Source organism: Microcebus murinus, chromosome 9 (assembly GCF_040939455.1).
Source record: "Microcebus murinus isolate Inina chromosome 9, M.murinus_Inina_mat1.0, whole genome shotgun sequence".
In the NCBI taxonomy this organism is placed as follows: domain Eukaryota; kingdom Metazoa; phylum Chordata; class Mammalia; order Primates; family Cheirogaleidae; genus Microcebus; species Microcebus murinus.
This window is the reverse complement of record NC_134112.1, coordinates 67,861,287-67,872,820: the sequence shown is the minus strand read 5'-3', so window position 1 is coordinate 67,872,820 and position 11,534 is coordinate 67,861,287. Positions and strand designations below refer to the sequence as shown.

The following is an 11,534-nucleotide window of genomic DNA, read 5'->3' as shown; positions in this document are numbered from 1 at the left end:
CTTTGAAGGCGGGCCTAAGGAGCTTAAGCTTTAGCTGCAGTGGACACAAAGCCATATATTATGCCATATATATTAAAGAGCAGTAACGCCTCCCGCAGTATTTACAGTCCAAGCAAGCATGGCCATCCCGCCCCAGTTTCGGTCCAGCATGAGGCGGTGTCCTAGATGCTTGATGGGCACAGTCAGCCTAATCCTTGGTGGTCTTCCCGCTCCCTGTTCTCCGCTGGGGACTCTACATCCCGGGAGACGACGTTCGCTCCAGCTAGCGTGGCGGCTTAGGTGGGGCTGTTGGAGCTCGCGCAGAGGCGGGTGCACCTGCGTTGGCGGCCGGTTTGGGCGGGGAAGGGGCCGGGCCTCGCGAACGACGCGCGCCGCGCGGTTTGGCCCCGGCGGCGTTCCGTACCGTCGCGGATTCGGCGACGGAAACATGGCGGCCGTGGCCGGGCCGGCAACGGAGAAAGTTTTTACCGAGACTGGCCTTTACTAGTGCGCATGGTTTCGAGCCCTTGCTCCCTCTGGCGTGCCACCTTCCCGTTCTGAATCACAGGCTCAGCCCTAACCTCACCAGCCCCTTTACCGTGTTAGCTCGGAACAGACTCCGAGGATTGAGCGCGCGTTGGTAACCACGGCCGAGTCAGGTAGGGGGGCCATGGGGTGGATGGCGGGGCGGCGAGATCTGGGCACAGACACCGCCCAGGGCTCCGCGTGGTCCGGACCCCAAGCTCCGCCCAGCCGGCTTCCCAGGACGGGAGTAGGATACCTGCCGGTGGAGGAGATGAGGGTGGCGGGTGAAGAATGGAGGGTGTAGGGGCGTCTCCATATCCCTCAACGGTTTCCCCTGGACTGGACTCCACATTGTGGTCGCGTTCTTCCGAAGTGAGCTGGTGGGCAACAGCCAGTCTCCTTGTCCGGCCTCCCACATCTCGCTAGGAGGCCAAACGGGAAAGAAGTTACTGTTGCTACCCTATTGCTGAGGAGTTTAATACTCAAGGTGCCATTTTCATTGTATAAGATGGGCCCAAAGAGTTATCTTGAACTCATAGAACCAAGCCCTGACCCTGACCCTTACCCGACCCTGACTTGTCTGTGTGGTTCTTTCAGCTTTTGACACTTCTCGATGGGACAGAAATAGTTTCTGAGTGAAAGATGATGCAAACGTTTACAATGTGTCTTAAAGCCACTTCCTAGAGGTAGGACTGGGGGAAAGAATTTACTGGTTTGGAGAAATTTGGGTGAATTAAGTGAAGGTCAGCCTAAGACCGAGAGAGAAACAAACATTTAAGGAATCTGCCAGAGCTCTACTGCTTATAAACTGTAGGATATTAGACAAATTATTCTCTTTGTGCATTAAGGCAACTACTGTTGTTAAGTGTAGTTATTTCTATAGTGGTCTTTAATTTTTCAACAAGTATTTGTTGAATACCTACTTCATGTTAGACTTTCTGCTATACACACTGGATATAAAGTTTTGAAGACTAGCCCTCAGAGACCTTGTGTTCTAGTGGGAAATGCAGACACTAATTAAGTGAGGATGAATATTTTTCTATTATAGAGGAAGTACAGAGATCATCCAATGGGGTCAGGCGTAATCGCTCTCAGAAAAGGATGTAAGCTGAGAACTGAGAAGTAGGAGTCAACCAGATGTAAAGACTGGGAGGGGCCAGGAAGAGGGAAAGGAGTGTGCCTGGAGAGGGAATAGCATTTTGTACAGTTTGGAATTGAAAGATCAGTAGGGCTGGAATACAAACTGAAAGGAACAATAGTAACAGATGAAGCAGAAGAGTTATTCAGGTCCAACGTGGAGCACTTTATGAGGCATTGTAAGAGTTTAGACTTTATTGCTAAAGTTGATGGGAAACTATTGGAACATCTTACATAGTAGAGAGACTTGATAAATTTTGGTTTTAAAAAGGACACTTCTTAGAGAAGGGCAAGCAGATATGGGGTAATATTCAACATAAGACAATGGTGGCCAAAATTGGGAGGGGATCTTGGGGATAAGAAATAGAAACATTTAAAAGATGTTCAGGAAGAAGAGTAGACAGTTTGGTGAGGATTAATGTAGGTGATGAAGGGAGGAGGGCTAGAGTACTACGTGGAGTTTTATAAAATAATCAGTCTTGGCAGTGATTAGTTAACTTTTCCCATATGTAGACTGACTCTTCTGTGCTCCATTTATCTGCCGCTGGAGTAATTTTCCATTGAATCGTTAATGATGGCAGTAGTTGCAAAGGATTTATAATGCTTTTTTGTGCTACTCTCTGATTCAGGGTGTTTTTTTGAAAGAGGTCAGAATGGGGAAAGACTTTTGTAAATTAGCCATTTAAAAACAATTATTTGCCATGTTGGTTTTTTGCCCGTAGGAAGGTAACTGCATATATTGCATGCTACGTACTGCACTTTAAGTTTTTCACATGTTTCCATTTTTGTTTCCAGGTTTTTACCTCTGTTGACAGTGTAACTGGTGCTTCTATTTCTATAGGTAAATGTATTGTGCATTCAGATAGAGAGATAATAATTGAAGACATGGAAATAAATGAGATTGCTCAGAGACAGTATATAGTGAGAGAAAAGCCTAGACTTGGGATTAAACATCCAAAGGATGTGTTGAGAATGAAGAGCATTCAAGGAGACTGAGGAAGAGAAACCAATGAGTTATGAAGAAAATCTGGAGACTTAGTTTTGGGATGCCAAAGAAAGGAAAGAGTTCAGAAGATGAGTCATTGACAATGTCAAAATGAAAAGTACCTGTTGGATTTAGGAATTTACAAGCCATTTTAGAACTTGGCAGAACAGTTGTGTGGTGGGAACCACCATTTAGTGGTTTGAACAGTGAGTGGGTAAGAAGGGAAGCAACTAAATATTAGCTGTCAAAATGAGGACAGAAGATTTGAACTTGGTGGAGGAGATTGGAGATGAACAAGGATAATTTGTTTTATTTGTTTATTCTTTTTGCACTTTAAACAAACAGATTTACAAAGGTTTAAGTGTTAGTGGATAAAAGTGAGAATTTAAAGAGAGAGGAAGGTGTGTGATGGAAGAGGCAGAAGGAAAGAGATACACAGTATGGCCAAAAGATTTAGCTTTAGGTAGGGAAGGGACACCTTTCTTTCCCTGTATCCGGGCATGTAGGTAGAGGTAGGTTGGTAGTGTTGGAAATTTAAGTGAGCTCCCTTCTGATGACTCTGTAAAAGGCAGAGTAATCTGGTGAGAATATAGTGGAAAGTGGGTATCAGAGATTTGAGGAGAGGAAAGAGAGATTTGAATAGTCACAGAGAATGGGAAAGAGTGTTGGTCAGGGAAACACAGAAGGACATCTCATGAATTTATGGTGGCACCATTTAGCCTAGTGTATGATTTTTTTTTTTCTCTCCAGCAGTATTCAGTAGTCTGAGTCTAGACTGTACCATCAACCCCTGAAGATATATATTCTAACATGTTTGTTGAATGATTGTATAACATAAAACAGTGATGTTTAAAAAAAAAAAACCTCAGTGCATTGCAGATTTTATACGTTTCTCACACTTAAAAAGATAAACCAAAATATACTAAAGGAAGACATCTTCTTTAACATGTGTGGTATATAAAATAAATGATTGAATAAAAATGTAATTGAGGAAAATTAGAATACTAAATTAGATTTAGTTGAAAAAAATATGCTTGTTATACATACAGAAGTAGAATTATTTATATTGGCTTGTATGCAAAAAAGAAAAAAAGTACAGAAATAGAATTCATACTACTTGCAATCTCCAAGAAACCCTAAGGTTGCTTTAGTGACATTTTTCTTCAGCCAAATGGGTACCAAAGATTAATTTCAGGTTATCTCATGTTTTTGTTGGGTCTTTTAGTGTACTGCTATTAAGAAAGTATAAGTAAGCTGATCATAAACCAGTTACTTTTTGAATATTTGATTTGAGTTCTCAAGTATTCAGAGTAACCAAGAGCCATTGCAATAGATTAGTTCTTCTGAAACAGTATACTAGGAAATTTTGAAGAATTATCTAATAGATTGTTAAATCATTTTTTGACCATTGTCATGTTTTAGGTGCAACATGTGGGGGCTTTACAGTTGAAATAACAAATATTTTTAACTCTAACAAATAATTGTTCATAGAATTTAAAAGTCCTTCATTTTACAATTACTGTTAGTTAACATTCCAGTTTTTCAATTTTGACTAGGAAGTTCAAGAATTGGTTTACTATAGAGATAGTGTTTAGATTTGGAAAGTTAGATAAAGTAATTTAATAGAGGTGAAAGTACAGAGAGAATTATGGTTCAACTTTAGGGACTGAGTAACTTTAAATATAGTTAAACTTTACTTCCAGTAACTTTATTAAACAATGTAAACACTAAGATTTTATAACATTTTAGAGCTTCCTTATAAAAAAGACATGACATTTTTGACAGGTAGAATGGTTGCTATTACTATATACTGGTGTTTTTCAAATTAGAGGTAATGGTGAAGTCCCTCATTACCTTTAGGAGCTTAGTAGAGCTTTTCATTGTGGCAAAACCATCTGCTGCAATATAAGCTAAATCGAACATCTCACATTTGCATGTTGAAAAACTAGATATTGGAATAAGAATGGATTAGGTGAATTTTTTACTATCTCTGGAAGAACAGTTCAGTTGATGGTGATTCAGTTACGTAGCCTTGGTTATGATGGGTAGAAAGCACAGCTAATATCTAAGGAGCTCCAGCAACTCGACAGAAAAAATAAAATAATCCAATTAAAACTGGGCAAAGGATCTGAATAGACATTTCTCAAAAGAAGACGAATGGCCAACAGATATATGAAAAAATGTTCAACATTATTAGTCATCAGAGAATTGCAAATTGAAACTACAATGAGATATCATTTCAGCCCATTTAAAATAGCTTTTATCAAAAAAACAGGCAATACTGAGCACTGACAAGGATGTGGAAAAAGGGGAGCCCTCATATACTGTGAGTGGGAATGTAAATTAGTGTACCCAACTATGGAAAACAGTATGAAAATTCCTCACAAAACTAAAAATATGACTCAGCAATCCCACTGCTGTGTATATATCCAAAGGGTGGAATTCAGTATATCAAGAAGATATCTTCCCTCCTATGTTTATTGCAGCACTGTTTACAATAACCAAGATATGGAATCAACCTAAGTGTCCATTAATGGTTGAATGGATAAAGAAATTGTGGTACATATTCACAATGGAATGTTAGATGGGCACAAAAAATGAAATCCTGCCATTTGAAACAACATGGATGGAACTAGATATCATTATATTAAGTGAAAACAGACAAGCACTGAAAGACAAATCTAGCATGTTCTCACTCATGTGGGAGCTAAATATTAAAAACAATTGATCTCATGGAGACCAAGAGTAGAATAATGGTCACCAGAGGATAAGGAGGGTAGTAGGGAGTTGGGGATAAATTAGCGATGGTAAATGGGTGCAAAAATATAGTTAGTTAGAATGAACAATATTTGATAGCACAACAGAGTGACTGTTATCAATAATAAGTGAGGGTATACTTTAAACTAAAAGAATGGACTTGGAATGTTCCTAACACAAGAAATGTTAAATGCCTGAGGTGACAGATACCCCAATTATCCTGATTTCATTAATTCACAGTGTATGCCTGTATCAAAACATCACATGTACCCTATAAAGATATATAATATAAAATAAAAAATTCTTTTTAAAAAGTACAGCCATTTTCTTTTGGATAAACTGCCAAGTTTGTAATCTAGAAACGGTAACTATTAAGGTATGTGCAAATCAGTTTTTAAACTGGATTTCAAAAGAACCTTTATTTTTCAATTATTTTGTATAAAGAAGACACATATAAATGACCAGAAGTTAACACTCAAATGTTTTTTCTCTTTTTAGATCACTTTAAAGAAAATTTCCACCTGAGAAGATGTTGAAATAGGATTTACGGATACATTGGATTTGTTGAATGAATACCAGCAGTTTTTGTAACGTGGGGGGAAAGCCTAAATTGCGATTACATGTGTAAATCACTGCGTTATTGCTTTAGTCATTGTCTCTATTTAGCAATGACAAGACTGGAAGAAGTAAATAGAGAAGTGAACATGCATTCTTCAGTGAGATATCTTGGCTACTTAGCCAGAATCAACTTACTGGTTGCTATATGCTTAGGTCTGTATGTAAGATGGGAAAAAACAGCAAATTCCTTAATTTTGGTAATTTTTATTCTTGGCCTTTTTGTCCTTGGAATTGCCAGCATACTCTATTATTATTTTTCAATGGAAGCAGCAAGTTTAAGCCTCTCCAATCTTTGGTTTGGATTCTTGCTTGGCCTCCTATGTTTTCTTGATAATTCATCCTTTAAAAATGATGTGAAAGAAGAATCAACCAAGTATTTGCTTTTAACTTCCATAGTATTAAGGATATTGTGCTCTCTGGTGGAGAGAATTTCTGGTTATGTCCGTCATCGACCCACTTTACTAACCACAGTTGAATTTCTGGAACTTGTTGGATTTGCTATTGCCAGCACAACTATGTTGGTGGAAAAGTCTCTGAGTGTCATTTTACTTGTTGTAGCCTTGGCCATGCTGATTATTGACCTGAGAATGAAGTCTTTCCTAGCTATTCCAAACTTAGTTATTTTTGCAGTCTTGTTATTTTTTTCCTCATTGGAGACTCCCAAAAATCCAATTGCTTTTGCATGTTTTTTTATTTGCCTGATAACTGATCCTTTCCTTGACATTTATTTTAGTGGACTTTCAGTAACTGAAAGGTGGAAACCCTTTTTGTACCGTGGTAGAATTTGCAGAAGACTTTCAGTTGTTTTCACTGGAATGATTGAACTTATGTTTTTTATTCTTTCAGCATTTAAACTTAGAGACACTCATCTCTGGTATTTTGTAATACCAGGCTTTTCCTTTTTTGGAATTTTCTGGATGATTTGCCATATTATTTTTCTTTTAACTCTTTGGGGATTCCACACCAAATTAAATGACTGCCATAAAGTATATTTTACCCACAGGGCAGATAATAGCCTTGATAGAATAATGGCATCCAAAGGGATGCGTCATTTTTGCTTAATTTCAGAGCAGTTGGTTTTTTTCAGTCTTCTTGCAACAGCGATTTTGGGAGCGGTTTCCTGGCAGGTAAGCTTATGGTTTGTCTATTATGTCAATGCCTATATGTGATAAAATCTAGCTTTAAGAATGGAAATTAGAATTGTATGGTCAAGTTCCTGATTTGAGAAAGAGATTCCTTATTGGCTGTTACTTAATTTTGTTCATGGAATTGAAGCACTGACTGCATTTTGACGTAATAATTTAGTTTGATATCTAGCAAAGAGGTACCAAAATGTTAAGAATATGCCTCCCACTTCCTAATTGTTCATTAGTGAAACACTTATAAAGATTCTCAGAATACTAGCATTTGGAGAATATTTAGAGATTGTACTTTGATCCTTTCATTTTACCCATGAGGAAACTGTAAGCCAGGGAAGACACATCCAAAGTCACTGGTACTAGGAGAACAAGGTCACCTAACTTCTATCTAGTCCCTTGTCTGGCCACAGCACATTTTTTTTTATGTAGTCATGTCCCTGAAGATTTTATATAAAAGGTGATTAGATATATAACAACGTTATCAGGTTCCGAATTATAGAGACTCTAAGAAAAAAAAATGGGTTTTGCAGTATATTTGCTGTGCACAAATGTTTAAAAAAAGGTTCTTGTAGACAAAGACTTTCAGACTGTACGGTCTAGAGTTTGTATCTACAGTATTCACAAACCCAGTCTTCCACTTACTGAATATTTATGTACTATGTGCCATGCACCATACTGGGTGCTGAAGATCTCAAGATGTCTCTGTTCTTAAAGAAGGCACAGTTTCCTGTGGGACAAGGAAGAGACTGGAATGTAAACATGAAATTATGATTATAGTGTGACAAATGCTGTGATCTGCATACATCAGGCTGCATTATGGGGCGTAAAGGACGGTCAGCCCTGCTTGGTGTAGTTCTCTGCCTTATACCGGTTTGTTGCTACGAAGTGATTTCTAGAAGTGTTTCAAGTGGGAGATGTGGAGACTTGCCTGGGCATGATGCTTTCTAAGTCAGTTTGGGCTGTGGCAGGGAGCTGGTGTGGAAGTCAAGCAGATGATGAAAACATTTTGGGTGTTGCCAGAGGATATTGCCTTCACTTTGCTCTAGTTGCCAGTGCTAGGGACTATCAGAATTATGATGATGATGTCACAAACTCTAGCAAGAGTTCTCCCTCATCTTTGCATCTCCTCTTCCTGCTAGCTTCTTTCCTAGGCCTAACTACTTTTTCTTTTCCAAGTCAGCCTCATTCATGCTGAATGCCATTCCAGGACAAATTCTGTTAACCAAATATTTTCTTGGTCACCAAATTCTTTTTTTCTTATACCATTGGTCTTCAAGTACAGTATGTATACCATGGGAGGTACACAAAAGTTTTCCAAGGAGTGTATCAGCAAAGATAATTTTAAGAGAATCAATTTCTAGATTCTCACCTTCTATTTTACTTTTCCCTAAAGTTGATCCCTCAGTTTAGGTGTGGAGTAATATCTCATTGTGGTTTTAATTTACATATCTCTAATGACTAATGATGTTGAACATTTTTTCATGTATGAGCCATTTACTTTTTTGTTTTTGAACAAAATATTTAATATTTAATCTTTAATTTAATATTTAAATCTTTTGCTCATTTTCAAATTTGGTCATTTGTCTTGATTTTTAAAAGTTCTTTATATATTCTGGATATAAGCCCTTTATCACTTCATTAGATAAAGGATTTGGAAATGTTTTCTCCCAGTTTGTGGCTTATCTTTTTTATTTACTTATTTAATTTTTAGAGATAGGGTCTCACTCTGTTGCCCAGGCTAGAGTGCAGTGGTGTCATTATAGCTCACTACAGCCTCTAACTTCTGTGCACAAACCATTCTGCCTCATCCTCTCAAGTAGCTGGGACTATAGGTACACACCACCACACCCAGCTAACATTATTTTTTGTAGAGACAGGGTCTCGATATTACCCAGGCTGGTCTTGAACTCCTGGCCTCACAAGTGATCCTCTTAACATTGGCTTCTTGAAGTGCTATAATTAATAGGCATGAGCCACCACACCCAGCCTCTTTTTATATTCTTAATGACACTTTTTTGAAGAGTAAGAGTTTTTAATTTTACAAAGTCCAATTTATCAACTTTTTCTTTTATGGACTTTGCTTATCTAAGAAATCTTTGTTCACCACTAGGTCACAATTCCTTCAGAAGCTTTATCATTTTTTACATGTAGATATAGATGTATGATCCATTTTGAGGCAAGGATTTTTTTTTTTGTATATGGTTATCTAATTGTTTCAGCGCCATTTATAGAAAAGACTAACCTTTTTTCCCATTGAATTGCCTTGGCAGCTTTGTAAATTATACTTTATCTTTGAGCTATTTTGTTATATTGATCTATAGTCTATTCTTGTGTCAGTACTATGCTATTCATTACACCAGATATTTTCTAATTTCCCTTGAAATTTCTTCTTTGACCCATAGGGTATAAATTTGTTGTGTGATATCCTAGTAATTGGGGATTTCCCACATCTTTTTCTGTTTACTTGACTTCTAATTTAATTCTGTGGTTAGAGAAGTAGTTTGTATGATTTTAGTCTTTATTTAAGACTTGTTTTGCAGCCTGATGTATGTTTTATTCCAGGTTCACTTGAAAAGAATGAGTGCTCTGTTGTTGGATACAATGTACATAAATATCAGGGAGGTCAAGTCAGTTAATAGTGTTGTTCATAAATCTATATCCTTGCTGATTTTGTGACTAGGTCTATAATACTGAAAGAGATTAAAATCTCCGTTATAACTGCTGAATTGTCGATTTCCTCTTTCAATCCTGTCAGTTTTTTTTACCTTATGTGTTTTGAAACTCTATAGTTGTAATATGCATCTTTGCTATATCTTCTTACTGTACCGACTCTTATCAGTATGGTAAACAGCATAGTTGAGTAGTATATAACAGAGATTGTATGGCCTACAAAGCTTAAAGTATTAACTATCTAGCAAACTTTTTCTTAAAAGGGCCAATCTTTGTTCTAGACCCCTGTTTCTTAAACTTTAATATGCATATGGATCAGGTGGGGGATCTTGTTAAAATTCTGAAGATTGAAATTCAATAATTTTGGGAAAAAGTGTGAGACTTTGCATCTCTGAAAATCTTCAAGGTGATATAGGAACTCCTGGTCAGCAGTGTACCCATTGAGTGGCAAGGTATTCATTTGGCTAATTCAAGACCAGTGAATCAACCTGAGTTGTGTCTGCATTCCCCCCATCAGTTGCTGTTTTGTAACTGCTGCCTGTGGTGTAGGTATTATGTCTAGGAGAAAATTAAAATTTTCTAACTTAATTTTTATTTAACTGTTCTTCTGTAGAAAGATTTAAAACTCTGCTCTGCCCAGTGTTTGTGAGATATTAGTGAGGATTTTCAGAGAAAAGATGTTCAAAGTACAGAAAGAGAAACATTTCAAAAGTTACTTGACCATGAAATCCTTGCCTCTACCCCTCATTACTGCCATTACCCACCCCTCCCCCAATACCTTTTAACATATATGTGAAGTGTAATTTAGGAAGCATCTACTGGATGTATACATGTCCCAATCCTTCTGAATGATGAAAGAATCAGAAAATTAGATAGTGAAAGGCAAACAATTAAGAACTTTGTTAGGACAAGACTGTTTTGGGAAATAATAATATTGTTTAAGTAAAGTCTAAGGGCTATCTCAAATTCTTTAAATTGGATTTTAATTGACTTTTTAATTGAACTATTACTTAATTCCTAAATGATATTGATGCTGATTAACCTTTTAATATAATCTAATCCCATTCATCATGTTTCTGTGAGAGTAATACTAAAATGCTAAACTGATTTTTTTCAATGAAAATATCCTTCAGTGGATTTCCCCTGGAAAAACCGTGCCACTGATTAGGTGTGGGCAGACCCAATGTGGCAAGATAAAGAATTAAAGAAGTCTGTTGAGTAGATCAATTTGTCAGCCATGGACAGGATCAACAAAAGGAGAGAGAGGCTAAAATAAAGAAGGCTAGCTAGGAGCAAGAGATAAGGACCTGGACTAAGGTGATAGGAAAAGACTAAGAGTATTGTTCAAAGGAAAAACTAATAGATCTTGTTGAGAAGTAAAATTTAAAGAGAATTTGATGTTACTCGATGAAATGTCACGTTGAATATTCTGATATGGTGGATAGTCAAAGAGAAAATGTTAAAAAGCTGTTGACAAGCTGAATGGAGCCTATGGGAATGTAGGGTTAGAGAAAGTGTAATTTTGGATTTCACTGGGTTAGTGACCTAGCAGCTGGCCTTTGTAATTTATAAAACATCTTATAATGGATTTACTTATCTTTTAAAGTGTACTTTTAGGGAATCAAATGTATTCGCATTTTACTACTAGAAAAGTGAAACAGATCACATGAGATTAACATGCCTAATTGAGCATAATTATAATTTGGATCTAATTCCCAAAAATA

At 37.3% G+C, this 11,534-nt stretch overlaps 1 protein-coding gene across 3 annotated transcripts in view; it reads left to right on the top strand.

Annotated features, from left to right (window-relative positions):
* Positions 1 to 387: 387 nt before the first annotated feature.
* TMEM168 (transmembrane protein 168) overlaps positions 388 to 11,534 on the top strand; it is a 31,592-nt gene continuing 20,445 nt past the window's right edge. The window contains exons 1-3 of one of the 3 annotated variants that reach the window (XM_012736155.3): positions 388 to 638; positions 1,102 to 1,190; positions 5,882 to 7,128. In XM_012736155.3, the coding sequence (XP_012591609.1) occupies positions 6,004 to 7,128 (1,125 nt within the window). In that variant the 5' untranslated portion in view covers positions 388 to 638; positions 1,102 to 1,190; positions 5,882 to 6,003. The other 2 variants (XM_012736154.3, XM_076006554.1) reach the window with 2 other exon arrangements.